At 49.9% G+C, this 23,719-nt stretch overlaps 1 protein-coding gene across 10 annotated transcripts in view; it reads right to left on the bottom strand.

The window, feature by feature from the left end:
• MTMR2 (myotubularin related protein 2) overlaps nt 1-23,719 on the bottom strand; it is a 1,647,725-nt gene that overhangs the window by 1,360,498 nt on the left and 263,508 nt on the right. For 8 of the 10 annotated variants that reach the window (XM_069639182.1, XM_069639183.1, XM_069639176.1 and 5 more), the window contains 2 exons: nt 12,051-12,145; nt 4,647-4,754 (listed from right to left, as the gene is read on the bottom strand). In XM_069639182.1, coding sequence (XP_069495283.1) covers nt 4,647-4,754; nt 12,051-12,145 — 203 coding nt within the window. The remainder of the gene's footprint in view (nt 1-4,646; nt 4,755-12,050; nt 12,146-23,719) is intronic. The other 2 variants (XM_069639184.1, XM_069639185.1) reach the window with 1 other exon arrangement.

The following is a 23,719-nucleotide window of genomic DNA, read 5'->3' as shown; positions in this document are numbered from 1 at the left end:
GGTGGGAGACATGAGTGGGGGCCTGGTGGAGGCTGCCCCTGGTGGCTGGGGGGTGTGGGTGGTGGGAGACATGAGTGGGGGCCTGGTGGAGGGTGCCCCTGCACTGCTGGGGGGTGGGGGTGGTGGGAGACATGAGTGGGGGCCTGCTGGAGGGTGCCCCTGGTGGCTGGGGGGTGGGGGTGGTGGGAGACATGAGTAGGGGCCTGGTGGAGGGTGCCCCTGCACTGCTGGGGGGTGGGGGTGGTGGGAGACATGAGTGGGGGCCTGGTGGAGGGTGCCCCTGGATGGTGGGGGGTGGGGGTGGTGGGAGACATGAGTGGGGGCCTGGTGGGGGCTGCCCCTTCACTGCTGGGGGGTGGGGGTGGTGGGAGACATGAGTGGGGGCCTGGTGGAGGGTGCCCCTGCACTGCTGGGGGGTGGGGGTGGTGGGAGACATGAGTGGGGGCCTGGTGGAGGGTGCTCCTGGTGGCTGGGTGGTGGGGGTGGTGGGAGACATGAGTGGGGGCCTGGTGGGGGCTGCCCCTGCACTGCTGGGGGGTGGGGGTGATGGGAGACATGAGTGGGGGCCTGGTGGAGGGTGCCCCTGGTGGCTGGGTGGTGGGGGTGGTGGTGGGAGACATGAGTGGGGGCCTGGTGGAGGATGCCCCTGGTGGCTGGGGGGTGGGGGTGGTGGGAGACATGAGTGGGGTGGTGGTGGGGGCTGTCCCTGCACTGCTGGGGGGTGGGGGGGTGGGAGACATGAGTGGGGGCCTGGTGGAGGGTGCCCCTGCACTGCTGGGGGGTGGGGGGGGTGGGAGACATGAGTGGGGGCCTGGTGGAGGCTGCCCCTGGTGGCTGGGGGTTGGGGGTGGTGGGAGACATGAGTGGGGGCCTGGTGGAGGCTGTCCCTGCACTGCTGGGGGGTGGGGGTGGTGGGAGACATGAGTGGGGGCCTGGTGGAGGGTGCCCCTGGTGGCTGGCTGGTGGAGGTGGTGGGAGACATGAGTGGGGGCCTTGTGGAGGGTGCCCGTGGTGGCTGGGGGGTGGGGGTGGTGGGAGACATGAGTGGGGGCCTGGTGGGGGCTGCCCCTTCACTGCTGGGGGGTGGGGGTGGTGGGAGACATGAGTGGGGGCCTGGTGGAGGGTGCCCCTGCACTGCTGGGGGGTGGGGGTGGTGGGAGACATGAGTGGGGGCCTGGTGGAGGGTGCTCCTGGTGGCTGGGTGGTGGGGGTGGTGGGAGACATGAGTGGGGGCCTGGTGGGGGCTGCCCCTGCACTGCTGGGGGTGGGGGTGGTGGGAGACATGAGTGGGGGCCTGGTGGAGGGTGCCCCTGGTGGCTGGGTGGTGGGGGTGGTGGGAGACATGAGTGGGGGCCTGGTGGAGGATGCCCCTGGTGGCTGGGGGGTGGGGGGGGTGGGAGACATGAGTGGGGGCCTGGTGGGGGCTGTCCCTGCACTGCTGGGGGGTGGGGGGGTGGGAGACATGAGTGGGGGCCTGGTGGAGGGTGCCCCTGCACTGCTGGGGGGTGGGGGGGTGGGAGACATGAGTGGGGGCCTGGTGGAGGCTGCCCCTGGTGGCTGGGGGTGGTGGGAGACATGAGTGGGGGCCTGGTGGAGGCTGTCCCTGCACTGCTGGGGGGTGGGGGTGGTGGGAGACATGAGTGGGGGCCTGGTGGAGGGTGCCCCTGGTGGCTGGCTGGTGGGGGTGGTGGGAGACATGAGTGGGGGCCTTGTGGAGGGTGCCCGTGGTGGCTGGGGGGTGGGGGTGGTGGGAGACATGAGTGGGGGCCTGGTGGAGGGTGCCCCTGCACTGCTGGGGGGTGGGGGTGGTGGGAGACATGAGTGGGGGCCTGGTTGAGGGTGCCCCTGCACTGCTGGGGGGTGGGGGTGGTGGGAGACATGAGTGGGGGCCTGGTTGAGGGTGCCCCTGCACTGCTGGGGGGTGGGGGTGGTGGGAGACATGAGTGGGGGCCTGGTGGAGGCTGCCCCTGCACTGCTGGGGGGTGGGGGTGGTGGGAGACATGAGTGGGGGCCTGGTGGGGGCTGGCCATGGTGGCTGGGGGGTGGGTGTGGTGGGAGACATGAGTGGGGGCCTGGTGGGGGCTGGCCATGGTGGCTGGGGGGTGGGGGTGGTGGGAGACATGCATTGTTGATCAGTAGTGCAAGGTGACATGTGGGTTGGCTGGGGGGCATGCCCATGGTGGATGGGCTGCCTGCGGGACATGAGCAGGGGTGCAGGGTAGTCCCCCGTGATGTGGGCTGCCTGCAGGGGCCGTGGAGGTTGTGGAGCGTACACCTTGGAGGACCCACACGGCCAATTCACGTGTAGTACTCCCCAGAACCCCTGAAATACACATACCCTGCTGAAATCGCGTGTGGAACTTCCCGCGCACCCCTGAAATACACGTACCCTGCTGAAATCGCGTGTGGAACTTCCCGCGCACCCCTGAAATACACATACCCTGCTGAAATCGCGTGTGGAACTTCCCGCGCACCCCTGAAATGCACGTACCCTGCTCAAATCGCGTGTGGTACTTCCCGCGCACCCCTGAAATACACGTACCCTGCTGAAATCGCGTGTGGAACTTCCCGCGCACCCCTGAAATACACGTACCCTGCTCACACTGGGCCAATCGCGTGTGGAACTTCCCGCGCACCCCTGAAATCCACGTACCCTGCTGAAATCGCGTGTGGAACTTCCCGCGCACCCATGTAATACACGTACCCTGCCGAAATCGCGTGTGAGACTTCCCGCGCACCCCGGTATACACGCACATGTAATTTTTTGTCAGCGGGTGTCCGTGTTTGTGGGTACCCCTTTGCACGTCATTTGTCCTGGAGGGCCACAGTATAGGACATTCTTCATGGCTGTATAAAAGTGCTATTTGTTGGCGCACCTTTTGGCGCACATTTCTTCCAGGCGCAGAGACGCTACCGCCTGCTTTCTTGTGGCGGTCGTGTTTGTGCCTGTGCGCTGGTTTGAGCGTGCGCTTTTTTGCCCTATCCTATTCCATGAATACGTGTTGTAGGCGAGCGTGTGGGCGTTCCGCGCACTTGTACCCTGTACTTCCCGCGTGACGCCCACGTTTTGGCAAGTTGTTCCCCATTCCGAGTGTTACGCCCCGTGTTCCGCCTACTTTTGTTGCGTGCGTCGCGCTATGTGCGATTTTCGCTGTGGCCTGTACGATTTTCGCTGTGACCTGGCGCACGCTGTTAGATGGCCTGTGCGCCAACGTGCGCTGCGCACTTTTTTTTCGCACATCCGATGGTTTTCTCGCGCACGCCCTTCCATGAATCGATGTGCGCTGCTTTTCGTGCGATTTTCGCACTTGCACTGCGATTTTCGCTATTCCACTGCGATTCGCACATTTTTGCCCACTTGCGCCACGCTAATTATTCCATGAATCGGCCTGTAAGTGTAGTGTTGGTGGTGGTGAGGTGGGTGCAGGCCTGGAGTGCCAGGTTTGTGGTACTAGTGTACAGTAAGTGTGTGGCATGGAAGAGGGTATGAAAGGGCTTGGGCTGGGAAGAGGTATACATTGTGAGCAAGTAAGGTTGGGTGGGGTGGTGTGTTCTAGTAGCAGGTGTAGTGGCCGTGAGGCACACATGCAATGCAGCTGGCAATGGGAAGTAATCCCGGGAGCGTCAGGCAAACCTGCAGCGTCTTGGGCGTTGTGTAGGGCATGCATGACGTGAGAGGTGAAATAGTGCTTGAAGCACTGGGATGCATGCCAGCAGAAGAGCCTGTGGGTTGGTGCACTGCGTGAGAAAGCGGGGCTCGAATACTATGCACCAAGCAAACGTGAGGATTGGGGCGAGGGTGCGGCTACTTGTAGGGTATCGAGATGGTTATGGGGCGAAAGCAGAGAGCGGGGGAAAGGTGGTTGGTGCGGGGGAGGTGTAGGCATGGACCAAGTTATACAATATGTGTGGTAACGTGTGGCTATCAGGGTACATGGCACTGCCTTCAATACATCGAGCTGCATATGCCCATGCATACCTGGATTTTTTGGGAGAGGTGTGGGGGTGCTACTTGGTTCCTTTGGCGACGGGCGGAGACTAGCTGAGAGCACAGACCCGGATTGGACTACGCATTGGTTTATGAGTCTGGAGCAGACATATGGCAGCTTCATTTGCAATCCTCATTTGTTCTCATGTCGAATTTTGGCAAAAATCTAGTTATGTGTCAAAACCTCATAATTTTACTCTCAACTGCCATAATATATATATATATATTTATCAATTCAGCTAATCATGGGGTATTAAATAAGACGACAGCCAAGTCCGCACCATTTTGCACAGCAGTGTGGCAATTTTCTGCTGTTTTCACAAAAAGCATAACCATTAGGAACATGCAATTTATTCCCCATATTCCTAATTTGAGCCTCCACCCGTTCACTAATACTAGTACCTGTCATGAGATGGGAGAAACTGGGAAGATGATGTCAATACCATTACACAAAGGTAATTTGAGCCATATGATGGTAGCAAAGCAAGGAAATATCTGGAAAATTATGTTAGTACAATGGCATATGGTGGCCATAGCTAACAAATGGTGGGAGTAACTCGGCATATGTCTGGCTACATAAAAAACATTTTCACTAGAGAATAAGTTCAAGCAATTGCATTTGCCTATTCCTGTTTAAAGTATTTTACAGCAAACTTACCTTGCATACAGTTTCTAGACCACATGAAGTTTCCCCACGACTGGCAGCACCTCCAATTTTTTCGACCCTACTTATGACACCAAGTGGAGCGTCCAAGACAAACGAGTCCTAGAGTGTTCAAACATGAAAATGACAATATGATAAACAATATTCCTAGTGTGCATTCGGTCAAAAGCTACTCTTATTTTACAAGTTATCTACAATGTCAAAGTGCACTGCATTACGTTATTTTTTGCCGTACATAGCATAGCAATACCTCACTACCTGATTGCTCTACTTGCTGTAAGTTTGTGCTTGTTTATCTTAGTTATAAGGCAGTGAATAGTCATACGTTCCACCACATAAGCACACTGCACTCTCACAAATTACACCTGGCTAGTGATTTGCATAGACTATAGGAGCAATGACACTGTGTCCATGGAAAATGTTACACTAACTGCATAGAATGTAAGGCACTAAAACCACTGAGCACACAGAAAATTGAGCTGTGGTCTATTGGTCAAGCAGCTGACATTGGAACATGAACGTTATATTTCCAATAACAGGTTCTGCACTTTGGTATGATTCTAGGAAATTATGATTTCCTCCTGTGTCTAAGTATGCATGAATATTGCTACACGGTGTACCCTCTAGTAATCTATTACATACTCTTGCATTCTGGTCTCTGTAATCTGCTCCCTCAATTAGATACCACACACCAGTATTCTCCAGCCGGTCAGATAGCACAGATTGTAGAGCGCTCGTTTTGATATCTGCGCAGAGCCTGCTGAAACAGATTCGAAACTTGGAAGGGTGAAACTCAGCCTTTCATCCTTCTGAGATCGATAAATGAGCCCCACACACTGTGGATAATAATCAGCACTCAGATGCCTGAGGGTTCGTAGCGCTATATAAATACAAATTATTATTATTATTATTATTATTATTATTTACTGCACACTGTATTCAAGATGCTGATGCTATAGATGTTTTCTGTAAAGTGTTCTGATGCCTGAGAGCTAGACTTGCGAGATGAACAAGTTACTTGCCAACTGGTAAGGTTCTTTCGACTGGATGTTCCTCCAACTGATTCCACATCTTTGATATGCAATGCCCACAGCTGTGCACTTCATAAACTGTTTGGGCACAGGACGTCCTGCGTCGATGGCGTCGGGTCAATATCCCTCGAAGGTCTCCATCGAGGGCGACGTCACAGGATGGTATGAATAGGACACACGGCACCCATAGCCTCAGTTTAAGTTTTTCCCCCAGAACGTGTGGCACCAGTCTCATGCCTGCTTGACTGCACTTAGCCTTGCGAAACGGAGGCTGAAATTGCATAGGAAGTACTCCTGAGGGGCAGGCTGGGAGGGCGATGTGGAATGCGTTGGAGGAACATCCAGTCGAAAGAACGTTACCAGTTGGTAAGTAACTTGTTCTTAGAATGGACTGTGTCCTCCAACATATTCCACATCTTTGACAGACTCCCAGAGCAGTACCAGTAAATGGAGGAGGGAAAAGAATTTAGAGTACCCAATTAGATTGCGGAATAAAGAACCACCTTCCCAAAGGCCATATCCTGACCATAGATTGTATCCAGGGAATAATGTTTAACAAAGGTGTGAATGGAAGCCCATGTAGTGGCATCACAAATATTCCTAATAGGAACACCCCGCTGGAGGGCGGTGGAAGTAGCAACGCCCCTAGTGGAATGAGCTCTCAACCCTTCAGGAGGGTCCTTACCCGCCAATCGGTAACACTCCGTAATGGTAAGGATAATCCACCTGGACACGGTCTGTTTGGTAACAGCCTGGCCCAATTGGTGTCCAGCATATCCTACAAGAGTTGATTGTCCACTCTGACCCTGGACATCCTAGAAACGTAAAAGCTCAGAGCTCTCCTAGGATCCAACCGATGGAGTCGCTCCTCTTCCTTACCAGAATAAGGAAGAGGGCAGAAAGATGGAAGAACCACCTTTTCACTGAAATGCTATTCAGATACTACGTTAGGTAGAAAAGAAGGACGTACTCTCAGTACAACCCTGTCCTTGTGAAACGCAGTAAAGGGTGGTTTAGATGAAAGTTCCTGCAATTCACAACACAGGGCCTCATTACAGGTCGGGCGGTCCGGAAATAAATGGCTTTAAACCCGCCACCACTGTTAATTCCGGACTGCCCGATCCGGACTCCTGCAGGCGGGAGGTAATGTTCCCGCCAGGTCTGACCTGGCGGGTTTAACACTGCCCGCCTGCAGGCGGACGTGGAAACACCAGCACCATCACGTGATGGTGCCGGTGTTTCCACTTCCCCATTCCCATTGAGTCCTATAGGACTCAATGGGAATGGGGATTAACCGAATTCTGCCACTGGAATTCCCGGGACACCAGGGTCGTAATGCCCTGGTATTTCCAGGAGTCAGGGAGGCGGAATGGTAATACGAGCCCGGCGGTAACCAGGCGGTTTTACCGCCTCGGTTACCGCCGGACTCGTAATGAGGCCCCCAGTCTTGAAGGACAGTAATCTCAAAGGATAAGAGTGCAAAGATTCAAACGGAGGACCCATGAGAAATTTGAAAACCAAATTCAAATCCCAAACTGGCACCTGGAAAGGAGACAGCGGGAATACATTAGTCAGTCCTTTAAGAAACTGAGAACTCAAAGGAATCTTAAAGTAAGAACAATCTTCGGACGAACGCTTTAAGGTAGACAGCGCCGCCAGGTAACCCCTTAAGGGTACCCACTTGAAGGCTCCTGTGGGCCAAAGAAAGTAAAAGAAAGACAAAACCATAGGAATGGAGCACTAAAAACGATCAACATTGTGATCTCTGCACCAATCGCAGAACTTACGTCAATGGCAACAGTACAGGTATTTAGTTGCAGGCCGCCTGGCCGAAAGCAACACCTCCATCACGTCATCCAGGAGGTCCCAATCCTTATACCTCAACCTTTCAGATAACAAGCGTGAAGATTGAGAGTCTTGACCTCTGGATGGAGAACCTGACCCCCCCCCACTCGCGCGCGCGCAAGAGAGAGGGAGAGAGCAGATCCTCTCAGTATGGAAGACGGCGTGGAGGGCAAATGGACATTTCTAGAAGGTCCGGGTACCACACGCTCCAGGCCCAATCTGGAGCAATGAGGATCATGTGGGAGCTGAAACTCTGTAACCTCTGCAACACTTGAGGAATGACGGGGACTGGAAGAAATGCGTACAACAGTGGGAATGACCAATCCACCACAAACGCATCTCCTAAGGCTCCTCTTGGAGGAAATTTCCTTGAGCAGAATCTCTCGCACTTCTGGTTGACAATGGTGGCGAAGAGATCCACTTGCGAGGCTCCCCAAAGGGTGAAGATCTCCTGAAGGACTTCCTGAGCCAACTCCCACTCGTGAGAGATCGTGCTCTGCCAGCTCAGAGCGTCCGCCGCCGCATTTTTGTCTCCGACCAGATGAACTGCCAAGATTGAAATTTACTGCTGGATGGCCCAGAACCAGAGCTACATTGCCTCTCTGCACAACGGGAGTGACCCTATCCCCCCTTCTTGTTGAGGTAATGCATGCCCACTGTGTTGTCCGTCATGATCAGGACACTCTTCCTCCATACAGAAGGCATAAAAGCCTTCAGGGCGAGCCTGATGGCTCTCACCTCTAACAGATTGATGTGGAGTTTGGACTCCGACGGAGACCAACGACCGCTGGCTGCCAAATCGTTGGCATGAGCGCCCCATCCTGTGAGGGAAGCATCCGTCACTACCATAACCTCTGGCCACGGTTGCCAAAACTGTCCCCCCCCTCATCAGGTTCCCTTCGTTGGCCCACAAGAGAAGATCCTGGGAGACCGAGAGTGGAATCTGAACGGGATCCGACATCTTGCCGGAGAACTGCGACCACTGCATCGAGGGACCACTGCAGGGATCTCATCCGCAGCCTGGCCTCTGGCACCAGAAAAATGCAGGATGCCATGAGGCCGAGCAACCTTAAGAATTCGAAAACCGGGAGACTCTGGGCATGTTGAAACTTGTCCACCATCTGCACAATGTGATGAGGCCTTACCTTGGCAGGTGAACACTTCCCCAAGGACGTGTCTAACACAGCCCCGATGAACTGGAGCTGTTGAGAAGGTGTCAGGTGTGACTTCTTGTAATTCAGAGAGAAGCCCAGCCATGTGGAGGGTGCGGCAGGTGACACCGAGATGATCCAATGCTAGCTCGGAAGAGGGCGCCCGGATCAGCCAGTCATCCAAGTAGGGGTAGACGTGAATCCCCCCTCGCCTGAGGTACCCTGCCACCAGTACCATGAGCTTGGTGAAGACCCTCGGGTGGAGGTCAATCAGAACGGGAGTACCCGAAACTGAAACTGCGAGTCAACAGCCGTAAACCTCAGGTACATCCTGTGCACAGAATGGATCGGCACATGGAAGTAAGCATCCTTGAAGTCCAGAGACACCAACCAATTCTGAAGTTGAAGGGCCTGGAAGACTTGAGAAAGAGTGACCATCTTGAACTTGTCCTTCCAGAGAAGTTTGTTCAACCGACGCAAGTCCATGATTGGTCTCAATCCTCCGTCTTTCTTTGGGATCAAAAAATAAGGGCAATACAATCCCTTGTTCCTCTCCGCTACAGGCACCAGTTCTAAAGCGCCTTTCTCCAGCAGGGACAAGATTTCCTGCGCAAGGAGCGGATCCGGGAGCTTCAAAGAGAGTTTCCCCGGTGGATTGTCGTGAGACCGCTGAAGGAAGGGAAGGCAGTAGCCGTGGGCTATGGTAGTCAGAACACACGCATCTGAAGTAATGGGCCGTCACTCTTCGAGATGCTGAGACAGTCTTCCCCCAACCGGCAAACCATGGGACATGGCCTCATGACTGTTTGGAAGCGGCTGCGGCAGTGCCTGAAGGCAAAGAGGCAGCTGCCTGAGCGGCTTTGGCACCACGATTTCCCCGACCACCACGGGTACTTTCGCTGATCTCTGACTGGTGGCCCCTCTCGTTCTACCAAAGGAGTAACGAAAAGAACCTTCCCTCCAGTGCTGTCACCTAGGATGAAAAGGCGGAGGTTGACGCAACCCGGCGCTCAAAGATTTTGCTGCAGCTTTTGAGGTCTGCAACCTCTCAAGGCTCTCGTCAGACTTGCAACCGAACAAATGTGCGCCATCAAAGGGCATGTTCAGAAGACGGGCCTGCACATCCGGAGCAAACCCTGACTTCCGCAACCACGCAAATCTGCATATAGCGGTGTTCACAGCCTTGGATCGGCTAACACTGTCGGCCGTATACAAACACGACTGAAGGGATTCGCACATGGCATCCTTGCCGTCTTGTACGAGAGCAAGGAACCCATCCCTTTCTTCCCCCTCAGGAATATGCTCAGCCGCCAAAGAAACAATTCCACTGAGTGTGTGAAAACCTTGCCACGGCACACGTGGAGTTGGCCGATTTCAAGGCCATACTCCCAGCAAAAAATACCTTCTGGGCCCAACCGTCAAAGCATTTGTTGTTCCTTATCCAGAGGGATGATAGGGTACGCCACCTCCCTTGAGGTAGTCGTAGCCGCCTGAACCACTAAATACTCGGGAGTGGAGTGAGTAGATAAATAGCTGGGGTCACTAACGGAAGGGCAGTATTTCTTGGTTCTTGGTCAAAGACTTATTAACAGCCGGAAGAGATTCCGGGGACTGCCAAGCAGCTGCCACCCTTTTCTGCAAGGTAAGATGAAATGGCAAAACAGGGTCAGAGGACGGACTTTGATCTAAAAGGTCCGTCAGATCATACTGCACAAAGACTTCAGGAGGCCTGGACCAGCCCAGACAACCCAAGACCCTCGCCATGAGCCTCCTGTACGGAGACTCTGCATGAGACCCAGGCTCAGGCCTACCGAATTCCACTTCCGGAGAAGTGCCCAACCCACTGGCATCATGGAGGGTCTGCCGCAACTCCTCCAACTGACGGTCTCTAGAAAAAAGTGGAGCATCCTCAATGTTACCAGGGTCCTCAACCTCAGACCTTTCCTCCTCTTCATAAATGTCAGCCAGAGGGAGATGAAACCCAGGTCTGGTGACAGAAGATGGCCTGCAGTCCAAAACTGGCCTCACAGACTTTGCCGTAGCCTTCCTTGGAGGATCCACAATATCCGGGTACTCCAAAGGCAAATTTTGAGAAAAAATCCCTGATGGCGGAGAAGGCTTGGATGTCGACGTCAGCACAGGTGCCGACAGCGCAGTGGGCTGAAATGATGGCAAAGCTTCGACATCCGAGTCGAACGGATAAGGCGTTGAGTGAGTCAACACCGGCATCGAGCCCTCAATAGGTACCTGCGGTCTCGCTGGGGAAGAGGACCGAGACCTAGAAACACGTCTCTTGCAACCTTTCGAATCCTTGTCCGTAAGTGACCTTGAAGGCTCCCGATGCGAGTCACGTCGTGGACACGAGCCCAAAGGCGTGCAAGCCACAGTACGAGACCGATCCTGGCCGGCTTCGTCAGAAGGCGCGACTGGACCCGTGCCCTGCGATTGAAAAATCACTAACATGGATTGTTTAAATGCCGCCAATTCCTCCGGAGTCGAGGACTTCGTAGGGCATGTAACCTTCCTCAAGGCACCATCCTCCGAGGAGGACGGGGAAGGCAACCAGTGAGGCGCTTCCTAGAGTGCCGGGACCAGCAAGATGAGGGAACCACTCTGGACCCGACATCCCCGGGACACCTTCCGACGCAGAGAGTCACCCCTCGAGTCGTCGGTGGAAACCCCCTTGGTCTTGGATTTGGATGTTCGGAACTTAACAGGCTTAGAGCCCCTACATACCTGGAGCTTCGCTTCCCCTTCCACTCACGCAAGGCCTTGGCAGTCTGCGACTGGCATTTCGAGCAGTCGTCGGTGTTGGCCGACTCGCCCAGGCACCACAAACAAATGTGGTAGGGGTCAGTGAGTGACATTTTCGACTTGCAGTCCCGGCAGGTCTTGAAGCCAGACCGCGGAGTCAGAGGGGTCGAAGAGAAAGACATCGTAATGATGAACACACGAGGCACGCTGAGTCTCATGAAGTTAACACCTTTGCAGAAAAAATGGAACTGAGGCTACGGGCGACCTGCGCCCTATTTATAACATCCTGTGACGTCGCCCTCAACGGAGGCCTTCAAGAGACATTGACCCGACACCATCGACGCAGGACGCCCTCTGCCGAAAAAGTTTCCGAAGTGCAAAGCTGTGGACATTACATGTCAAAGATGTGGAATACGTTGGAGGACACAATCAATTCGAAATATATATATATTATAGCTAAAAAAAAGAAGAAGAAAAAAAAGGTTTGTCTGTATGTCAGAAATTATATATAAATGCAGAAATTAGATAGCACTTTCCTTTTTCTAGGCAAGTGCTACAACTTTTAGTCATCATGACCTTAACAGACTACCAGAGAAGATAACTTGTAGCAATCTTACCCTTTCCATTGTTTTGAAAAATAATCTGTAATTTGTAACAGTCAGGGTTCCTCGTATCGCTCCAGTATATGGGCAGATGTAAGTAACATCTTTTGCTAAAAAAAAAAAAACACAAAAAACAAACAGCATGGCTATTACATTTGAAACATGCAAACAAAAACACAAACTTTTTCTTTTTCATTAAAGTCAAAAAGAATTTCAAAGATTAGGGTTATATAGCTGTTACTGTTCTGAACTTCTGCTGGAAAAGTGTATGTACCACAAAATCAGCCAGATTTAGTAGTAAAAGGAGTGACTGATTTACAAGGAATCACAGTGTCCCTTTCAGGGACGGGGAAGGTGCAAGACACTCCCTAAAGGAGTGATCCACAAGCCGAACTGAACCAACACTGAAAATCCAATGAGCAATTCTATCACCAATCAAGCATCAGTTATTGTTAGGAATACACCCTGTTACTCACCAAGGGTACTGCTTCTTCCTGGGCAACTCTGGCAGCCAATGTGGACCTGCCGGTAGTGGTTGATTACAGTAAGGTACCCGTTAGGTCCTTAACAACATCCACTATTGACAGGGTGGTTGCATAACCCTGCAATCCCAGTTTGAATAAGAGTCACCGTAGTTTCGAGCGACCCATTACAAGATGGCCACCAAGTCTGAACATTAAACCTCCACCAAGATGGCCACCATACATCTGATGTCGATGTCAGAACGTTCCCTTCAGGATCTGCAGGAATAAAAGCACCGGCAAGACATGGATTGGTGTCTTGCAACAATCTACATCCCGTGGTGTCTGACAGACATCATCAGTTGCTCGTTCCTTCTATGTTCATTCTTGTAACTTATCCATGTGAAGACTGCACCTTGTTTACTCCTTGGGTACTTGATGGTTCTCGTGCAGATTCTGCGCGTTCAGGTACTGTAGTGGGGTTAGGCGGAACTTCTCTTTTTCATAGAAGGTTCTGATATTTATACTGTTTGTTCACCCAACTGCAGCTCCAGGTCCAGGTTGTCAAATCCCAAGACTGAGGCACATTAATAAGCTGCCTTCGCCCTGGGGGAGGACATCAGGCTAGTGTTTACTTATCACTATCCTGCTCTCGTCCATTAGGGAGAGGTTTATTGGCATTTTCATCTGTGCCTCCCATAGAAAACCAGTCTTCCAACACCATTCCCGCCAAAGTCCAAGTCCCAGATTGAGAGTTATAAACCAATCTGGACACAGATTTACACAGGATGAAGAATCTGTACTTGCCAAGGGACTGGCATTCTGCCCCTTGCAAGTACTCGATACAATTCAACTTTGTTGGGAAATCGTAGGCTACATACGACACCTACGTCTCAAAGAATATTTCCATGGGCAGAACAATGAACAAAGGCTTGGCCCAGACTATGAAGGCACCAACCAACACTTGAATTGGAAACCGCCATACAGCTGTAGCCTAAAACATCAAGACATGCATCGACTGTCTTACAAAATGTGTAAATTCAGACATACTCAAAAAACAAGATACAACCAAAGTGAACCTTACCCTCCCAAAAAAAGGCAAATGGAAATCTCCAAACAAACAAGGAAATCATAATACAACCTGCAGACAAGGGTGGAGCTGTTGTGGTCATATATATACAAAAATATAAAGCAGCAGCATACAGACAACTTCTTGACCCATAGTATTACCAGAAACTGAATGAGGGCCCCACCATGACGTACATACAACTCAGGATCTGTGACAAGCAGTGTGGAGGAACGACTCCAACATCTCATGCCAAAAAATCTGACTCTATATACTGCCAAATATTAACAAACCATGAAACCCGGGCTGCCCAATCCTCTGGGGGGTTAACACATTAATCAAAGCCAGATTGGGATGTATTGAATTAACCCTAAAACCTATGGTGATGGGTACAAAAAGCTTTGTATAGGACACAACACATTTCCTCAGGAAGATTCAAGAAATGTTATTGTATTGTTTTAAATGTAATGCTTTAGGCTAAGCCTTTTGCATACATTTCACAGCAGTAAATATTACAACTACAAGAAAATATACTTTACATATAAAATCATCAATAAAAGAGAAAAAAGCATCAAACAATTCATACGCTAATAAGTAATAAGTAATACATATAAGAACATAATTTCATAAAATCGATCAATTAATTCTCAGCTAATATAATGCCCTACAATTATTCTTTAAATATCAATTCACATTAGATTGTTAAAATGAATAAGAGCTTCCATTCAAAATATCATATATTTGCCCATTATTTTCGTTTTTTTTATTTATTTTTATTGGCATTTTACATTTTTACAACCAGTAAACATCCTCCCTCCCCCCAACCCTCTCCACCCCCACCAAGGGTCTCACAGTGTCCCATCTTATTAAGTCCTGTGGAATATTCATTTATTGTGCTTCTGTGGGGCCTGAACTGGTTGCCATATCGGATCACCGTAAATCAAGTATCCTAATATTCTGTGGACACCATTGTTGCATGGTCAGACATGGTAGTCTATCACCTCTGCCCAGTCACTCCTAAATTTCTCTGCATCACCTTGTATCCAATATGTGGTCCATTCCATGACCACAATGTCCCAGAGTGTATGTAACCAGCACAACACAGTGGGTGGGTCTTTTTGATTCCAATGTTTAGCCAGGCTGATATCAATGCCGTAATCAAGGCTCTCTTTTTAGGTTTCAGGGTTAAATGGCACTCCGGACCCAAAAGCCCACACAGGTTTACGCCCAGGGTAAGAACATGCAGTTCTGGAATCATGCTGATTATATGACCCTTAATGTCATCCCAGAAGCTCTTTACCATGGGGCACTCCTACCACACATGCCTCCAGTCCCCCACCGCAACCCCTCTGGAATTCTTGTGAGACCGTATTAGACATTTTGTGTAGTTTACTGGGTGTGAAGTGCCACGTAGTTTACTGGGTGTGAAGTGCCACTGTAGCATTATCTCATACCATGCCTCCTGCAGTTGTATGGACTTGGTCAGCTTTGGGATATTACTCCACAATTCTTCCCAGTACTCCCGTGGGTATCTTCTCCTATAGATACCTTCCCAGCTGCCTGATATGGCCAAATTCTATGAACATTTCTGAAGGATCTGAAATAAATTTGAAGTTAGTTGCTTGCCCCCCGAGTGTGTGGTATATATGTTTTGAATTTTGTCAGTTGTCTGGTCACGGCGCAGCACATCTCTGGCTGCATCAGCCAATGTCTCAACTGTATGTATTCATATTTGTCTGTCTCCTTTAACCCTATATGAATCTTGCAATCTTCAAACATTGCTAACTCTCTGTCTCACACCATATATCTGAGGGGTAAATGGGGAAGGGCTAGAAAACAGGAAATCCCTCTTTAGGCACCTATTCCAAATGTCACATGTCGTTCGGAGCACCATACTGCATCTGGAGCTCTGGGGCCTATCCTTCCCAGGTAGCCATAATAACCCTGCCCTGGGCATCCCACTACTGCTCTATCCATCCGAGCCCAAACCTTTTCCTTACTTTTTGAAAACCATTCCCACACTGCTCTCAACTGGGCGGCTTTGTATTATTTATTTTAATTTGGGAGTCCCAGTCCACCTTTTTGCCTTTGTGTCATCAGTAAATCTAACCCTACCCTGGGGCGTTTATTTTGCCATATGAATTTAGATATCATTGTATTCATTATTTCAGAAAAAGTCTATGGAACAGGGATCGGGAGAGTTTGGAACTTATATAGGAGTCCAGGAAGAGTCACCATTTTGACTGTTGTAATCCGACCTAACCAAGAGATCCAAAGGGGAGTCCATCACAAAAAGTCTTCTTGAACTTTCTTTATTAGATCCAGGTAATTAGCATTATATGAAGTCGAAATTTTACTGGTTAGTTTTACCCCAAGGTACGCAATGTTGCCCCCAGCACAGCCCAGGAGAGAGCAACTCTGCAAGGCATTGGCTCATTCCTTTGTTAAGCCTATTTCAAGCATTTCTGACTTAGCCATATTTATTTTGAGCCCCAATATTTTTTCTTGTTCAACAAGTATTTCCACAAGTGCCGTGATGAAAGTTTCCGGTTCCACCAGTGTCATCAGCATATTGTCGGTGTATGCCGCTGTCTTATGAGTTCCGCCGAATGGGACACCTTTTATATTTTGGTCTGTCCTAATAGAAGCCAGCAGTGGTTCTAAATAGATCGCATATAAATGGGGAGATAGAGCAAGGGACAAGTCAGGGATGTCCTCTATCTATATTGTATCGGACAGGTGAACGTTGATCGATAACCTTATCGAAGGATTTTTATAGTTAGCTTCTACCATCCGAATCTAGTGTGGTCCAAACCCCATTACCAGGAAGAGATAAGGCCATTCTACCCTATCGAAGGCCTTTTCAGTATCAAAAGATATCAACGTCGTGGTGATCCAGTTTATGTCTAACTTCTCTATTAGATGTATGACCTTTCTGGTATTATCCCACGTCTGTTTCCCAGTAAGAAAGCCTGATTGGTTAGTCCTATGACACTTGGCAATTCACCTTTTAATCGTTCTGCCAAGATCCCAGTGTATATTGTAGCATTAATGTTTAGCAACGTGATGTGCCGATATGAGGTACAACTTGTCAGATCTTTATTTGGTTTCCCAAAGAGAACCACTTTCGCCTCTCACATAGAGCGAGCATTCTCTCCTCGAGCCAAAATGAATTCTATAATCTTGTTAGAAAGGGTGTGAGGTCTTTGCAAAGCATTTTGTAAAAAACTGCTGGCTATCCATCCAGGCAGATCGCTTTATTGTTAGTGAGAAGCCTTATTATCTTATCTACCTCCTCCTCAGTTATTTCCCTATCTAGGCAAACCCTGTCTTGCTGGGTCATCTTAGGGAACTGTACCTTATCTAGGTAGTCCTGTATCAGTTGTTGGTCAGGTTGCTCTGAGGAGTAGAGCTGTTTGTAGTAAGTCGAGAATTAGTTTATGATGTTGTCAGAAACTGCAGACACTGTACATCTGCTTGCTTAATCCCGCTACTTGGTTGTTTCAACATTTTAACTGCCTTGTTAGCCCCGATATAATAATGCTGTTTAAGATTGAGTAGTGCCATAAGAACTACAAGGACCTGCTAGCCCCATTACTATCCCTGGTGTATAGCGAAGCGGATGAGGTGGGCCGCCTCCCCGACACCATGAGAGAAGCTGTCATCATCCCCCTGTTGAAACCCAATAAAGACAGCTTAGACTGCGGCTCGTACAGGCCCTTGTCCATGCTAAATGTGGACTATAAGGTTCTTACGGCGCTGCTAGCAAGGAGACTACAAGTCGCCATCCCACATTTAATACACCATGACCAAACGGGGTATGTGCAGGGCCGCTCCATCACAGAGAACCTGCGCAAACTGCACCATGTCATACATAGCACAGACAGCGAACCCGGAAGATGCACTGTGGCGTCCTTCGATGCCTCCAAAGCTTTTGATTCGGTCAGGTGGACATGGCTCCACGCCACCATGGCCAAGATGGGGATAGGGCCTATCTTCCTAAACTGGGTTAAACTCACCTACTCCAACCCCTCTGCCAGAGTCCGAACCAATAACACCTTCTCTGACAAATGGAACCTCTCCCGTGGAACCCGACAGGGATGCCCCCTTTCCCCCTTTCTCTACATCCTAGCTATTGAACCGGTAGCAGCATATCTTAGATGGGGGCATAACAATAAATGGAGTGACCCACCTAGTCTCTATGTACGCGGACGACATGCTCCTCTACTTGAATGACCCCGAACACATATTACTCTACATACTGGAGACACTGGAGGGGTTTTATAGATGCACAGGGATCCAAATTAACCAGGATAAGTCCTGCCTATACTCCTTAGGTGCCCTAAGCAAGACCAAGAAGGAACACCTCCCCCCACTGGCACTCACATGGGAACCCACCTCATTCAAATACCTGGGCATTAGAATCCACTGCGACCCCAGAACCAAACATACACTAAACACTGAAAGGGCAAAGGAGGGCCCTAGTCAAATCATTCGACTTCTGGAGTAAGCTGCCCCTTTCAGTGGCCGGCAAAGCAGGGCTACTCAAAATGGTTGTGCTACCAAGACTCCTGTATTTCTTCACCAACGTCCCGTACAACATTCCGCAGCAATTTTTCAAGGAGCTAAATAAACTCTGCCGTAAATTCCTATGGCATGATGGAAGACATAGACTCGCCCTTTTAGTGACACAAAGACCGTACGACAGAGGAGGCCTCAAAATCCCTAATTTCAAACTCTACTATTTGGCAGGCCAACTGAAGCACGTGATACAGTGGATGGCTGACGACATCTCCACGGACACCCGCCTGCTACAGCCCCCAAACTCCCTGAAACTGCTTAGAGACCTACTTTGGATCAAGCCGGAAGAGAGTCATCTAGACTCATACTTAATCCGCCTAGGCACTCAGATTTGGAGGCGGGCCTGCAAAATTGCCAAACTGGCCGACCCCTACTCTCCATAGAACCCAATAGCCGCAATTATGTCAACCAGACCAGAGGGCCAGAAAGTGATTAGGAACATATGGGAACCCTTTGGCGTCGCCACTCTCGGAGATCTTGCGGATGACCAGGGCATTCTTAAGTTCACCGAACTGCATGAAACCACGGGGATGCCGTCAGGTCAATTTCTCCAACACGGGGCGGTGGTGAGCAGACTTTCGAAAACGATGTCCAGGGATGGAAACCCTCAACACAGGGCACGAGGCCATCGAGAATCTGCTAAGAGTGGCAGAGGGAGGCCACAAAACCTTGAGGCTCTACGAGAACCTGCTCAGCTGTGCCACGCAACAAGAACTTAAGAGCAGGGCAAAATGGGAACTTGAACTTGGCATGATGTTCGAAGATAAAGAGTGGGAAGTCGTGACAATACCACAAAAAGGTATCCAGAAATGCGCGTTTACAGCTCATACAATTCTACATCATTCATAGGGCTTACCTCACTCCAGACATTATCTCCAGATTCAGCAGTACGGGCGCTGCATCATGCCCAAAATGCCAGGAGCCCTCCGCTGGAATGTCCCACATGTTCTGTGGATGCCTGGCAATACAAGCCTTCTGGACAAAAATCCAAACCAAGGCGGCCGAAGCGGACATAACACTGGACGTGCAATCCCCCAAAGCTTGCATCCTGGGCCAATACCCTAAAAGCAAAAAGAATAGGCCACTGAACAGACTCCAGGCCCTAATGTATATACTGGCAAAAAGGAGAATTGCCATGGCCTGGAAATGCCCCAGAGCCCCCAGCGTCGCAACGTGGTGGGAGGTCCTCCGCAGATGGACTACAGCCGAGACGGGGGCATGGGAGCTAGCACAGAGACAGCAAAAAATAGACACCTCAGATGACCTATTACAGTGGGTGGCCCTCAAGGCGACCCTGTTCCGCACAAGGGAAGACAGCTCAATTGGTGGGGACCCGGACAGCCCACGCTAACCCTTGGTGTACATGGACTGAAGCATATCGTTACAAACTTGGTCTATTGGGAAGGGAGGGAAGGGGGGGGGGAGTTATCACCAATGCACAACAGTTCCGAAAATGATAGTATGTATGTATTGCTATTGAAAAATAAAAATACATTTAAATTAAAAAAAGATTGAGTAGTGCCTTCTCTGCCCTGCCTGTCCTTAAAAGTTCTAATTGTCTATTTATCTCTTTTAACCTGTTATAATTCTCTTTGTTCTTCTTTACTGTTAATTCCCTTTGAGCTTCTCTCACTTTCGCCTCAATATCCCTTTCTAGCCTATCCTTCTCTTTTAACCTTTGAGCATAGAGAGATATTATTTCCCCCCTAATCACTACCTTGAATGCGTTCCACACATTGGGGGTCATTACGACCCTGGCGCTAAGGGGTTAATGGCGCCGTAAAAGGCTGCGGCGCCGTTAACCCCTTAGCGCCTTACTACGAGGTCCCTTTGCGGGACCCGACCTGAATGGCTGGTCTGGACCAGCCTTTAAAGTAGGGACCCGCAAAGGGACCTTGATGGCAATTACGGTACCGCAATTGCCGCCTTCCCCATTCCCATTTAGCCCTATGGGGCAAAAATGGGGAAGGGCCATGGAGAAAGGGGGAATTACCGCCCCGCCAACCTTGGAATAGGGTGGCAATTCCCCCTTTCTCCATGGCGGACTCCGGCATGGACCATGGTGCTAATGGCACCATGGTTTAGCACCGGAGTCCTAATGAGGGCCATTGTCCAGGGAAACCTCTAGTTTGTCGTTTATTTCAAAGTACATTTTGTAGCACAAGATACATAATGTATCTCGTGCTACTGTGTCATTTAAAAGTTCCCTCGGCATCTTCCATGACCACACTGAGCTACGCTGTTTTATTATTACGGGAGCATGGCTGGACAAGGAGATCGGGTCTACCTCTCCATCAGTGGCTCCAGTACACCCGGAGTTCCCCAGGCATACTCTATCCTGGGGAATGAGCCAAGGGACGTGAGAGAAACATGCATAACCTGCCTTCTTCAGCAGCCAATGGTCTTTCAGTGCCATTCCTGCAAGCTTATCCCGCACGGAAATGGACGGGCCCTGTCCCCTGATGGTAACTTGGCCACTCCGATCTATCCCTGGGTCCCAGGCTAGGTTAAAGTCACCAGTCGGAAGTATTTCCCTATCCACAAAACTTTCCAGCTTCCCCAGCACATTGTATATAAAGGCATCTTGTCCCATAGTTGGAGTCATAAATGGTTCCTACTGTTAATACCTTGTTCTTAAGAAGAATTTGAAGGAACAAGTATCTTCCATTAGGGTCCACTTGAGTTCGAAGTACCTTGGCTCTTAATGAATTTCTTATGCCGACCAACACTGCGCCCGGTTTATTTTTTGCATTTGCTTGGATAATTTTATGAGAACTGGTGCATTCGTAACCTGTGGCTGTCTCCCTTTTTAATGTGCGTCTCCTGAAGCAGTATTATGTCAGCTGGCCCCCTATTGATTTGTGCCCCCAATTTTTTATGTTTTACTGGGGAGTTCAGGCTGCCATATATTATGCGAAATAATTTTTTATGACATTGGGCCTCATTACGACCCTGGCATTAACCATGGCGCTATTAGCGCCATGGTTAGCGCCAGTAACTTACCGAATCCGCCATTGGTGAAATGGGGAATTACCACCTGTCAGAATTCTTCCTCTTGGACTTGGCCCTGTAGTGTAGAAGAAGAATTCTTCCTGCTAATATATCACTTTGAATGCACAAATAAACATACAAAGCAATCTATTGACTGGAAGATTGGATTCCCATCGAGACCTTGTGGCTGTAGAAAATAAACAAGAATGATGTGATTAGAACAACTGACAAGGAATTCAGAAAATTAATTTCTCTAGTGTTACTCCAAACTAACCTGACCATTGTTTAGAGACTTGGAATGTCTAACACAACGGTTTAAAGGAAATCCAATAGATGTTCTGAAAGAAGGATAAACACTATGAGCCTATAACCCTGGGATCAAATGAAGAGTGACAATAAGCAACAAGAACAAAATCTTGCTTACCCAGACCTTTCTCTGTAAGGCAAAAACGATGGGACGTCCTTATTAAAATGGAGAAAGTTTACCAGGTGAGATCTTCTTCCTCGGCACAGCGGAGGCTGTTCCACGGTGCTGCAGCGGCTGTCCCACGGTGCAGCGGAGGCTGTCCCATGGTGCAGCGGAGTCTGTCCCACGGTGCAGCGGCGGCTGTCCCACGGTGTCCCACGGTGCAGCAGAAGCTGTCCCACGGTTAGATTAGTCTCTAAAACGCAGAGATGAGATACTGTCTTTACCGAGTGCAAACAACAGAAGGAAAACCATAGAGTTGCCAAGTACAAACCGGGTCGCAAATCCAAGCGGGCAAGAACAGGAACAGAAGGAGAAAAGCCAGACGTAATCGAGGGACAAAAGCAAGAGTTCGTTACCAAGAAGACAAAAGTTTACAAAGCAGGCAAGGATGATCCAAAAGAGTAGTCGAGTCAAAAGCCGGGTCAAGAAGGTGTACGTAATCAGAACAAGAAAAAGGCCAGAAACCGAACGCCAAAAAATGCTCGATCAGAAGCACTGAACAAACGTGGAGGCGTGGTTTAAATAGTCCAGGTCACCTGTTCAATGCCGTGATCCCAAACAAACGTTGCGCTTCCTTAGCAACGTATCACGTAGTTTCCATGGCAACCTCCATTCACTGTGGCGAGCCGCGCTTCGAGTTGAGCGTTTTCTTACTGCATTTGCTGGACTAAGAATGCGTGAACCATCGTGCAGTGGTCTATGCATGACAGTACCCTTCCCTAATGAATGACCCCATCTCCTTGAGGCCCAAAAATCAGAGACCAAATGGGGAGCATGAATGTTCTGGACAGGCTCCCAGGTCCTCTCTTCCGGACCATAACCCTCCCAATCCACATAATACATCCTGACCCCTTTGGAAACCTTGGTGTCCAAAACCCTATGAACCTCGTACTCCTCTTCCCCTTGCACCATGACTGGAGGACGACGAGAAGGAAGGGCAGTATCCGGTAAAAAAGTTTTAACAAGGGAAACATGAAACACAGGATGCACTTTCCACTTTGCAGGTAAAGATAAACGCACCACCACAGGATTCTTGGTGGATAACCAGACCTTCTCGCCTACTAAGTAAGCGGGAGCCGGAGAACGATGGGCATCTGCAAACCTCTTAGTGTTAATCTGCGCCGTCTCCAAATGTTCCTTCACCCGTCGATGCACTAAACACATGTGTTGAATGCAGGACGATGCCGCCGGATGGCGTGCGGGCAGGACAGGAGAAGCAAGCAACGATTTAGGGTATCTGCCGAACATAGCAAAAAACGGGGAAGAATGCGTAGATGTATGCAAAGAGTTGTTATACGCGAATTCCGCCATAGGGAGTAATGACAACCAGTTGTCTTGATACTGGTGCGTAAGGCAACTGAGATATTGTTCCATGGTGGAGTTGAGACGTTCCGTCTGCCCGTCTGTTTGAGGATGGTAAGCAGTGGAATATCTATCATTGATGCCAAAAGAGGCAGTGAGCGACTTCCAGAAATGAGAAGTGAATTGGGAACCTCTATCCGTGATGATAACAGACGGTAGCCCAAAACGACGAAAGACTTTCCTGAGAAACAGATCTGCCAACTGTGGGGCAGAAGGAACACCTCGACAAGGTACAAAAAGAGCCATCTTGGTGAAATAGTCGATGACCACCCATATGGTGTCATAACCACAGACCGGAGGCAATTCTACCACAAAATCCATTGAAATCATTTACCAAGGATAATCTGGAATCGGCATGGTCTGTAGAAGTCCAACAGGTTTGGAATTTGAGGTCTTGCACTGGGCGCATACATAGCAATGAGCAATATGAACGGCCACATCTTTTAACATAGAGGGCCACCAGCACCAACGTTGTAGAAGATCAACGGTCTTCTTGTTACCCGGGTGAGCAGCCAACTTGGCATCATGACACCATTGGATAGCTTTCTTCCTGCTATCCTCATCCGGAAGGAACAATAAACCGTTGATATGGGGTAAACCCTCTACTATGTTGAGGTAAAGTTCCGTAATGTCTGTGGGGTGGTTCTTTACACATTCACGTAACTCATTACAAAGAGAAGACTGGAGAGTACACCCACAAATCACCTGATGTGGTAAGAGAAGTGGACCGTCTGATCTAGGGGGAGATGAATCC

Source organism: Ambystoma mexicanum, chromosome 7q, assembly GCF_040938575.1.
Source record: "Ambystoma mexicanum isolate Mex_15411 chromosome 7q, UKY_AmexF1_1, whole genome shotgun sequence".
Classification (NCBI taxonomy): domain Eukaryota; kingdom Metazoa; phylum Chordata; class Amphibia; order Caudata; family Ambystomatidae; genus Ambystoma; species Ambystoma mexicanum.
This window is presented reverse-complemented; position numbering and strand designations above follow the sequence as displayed.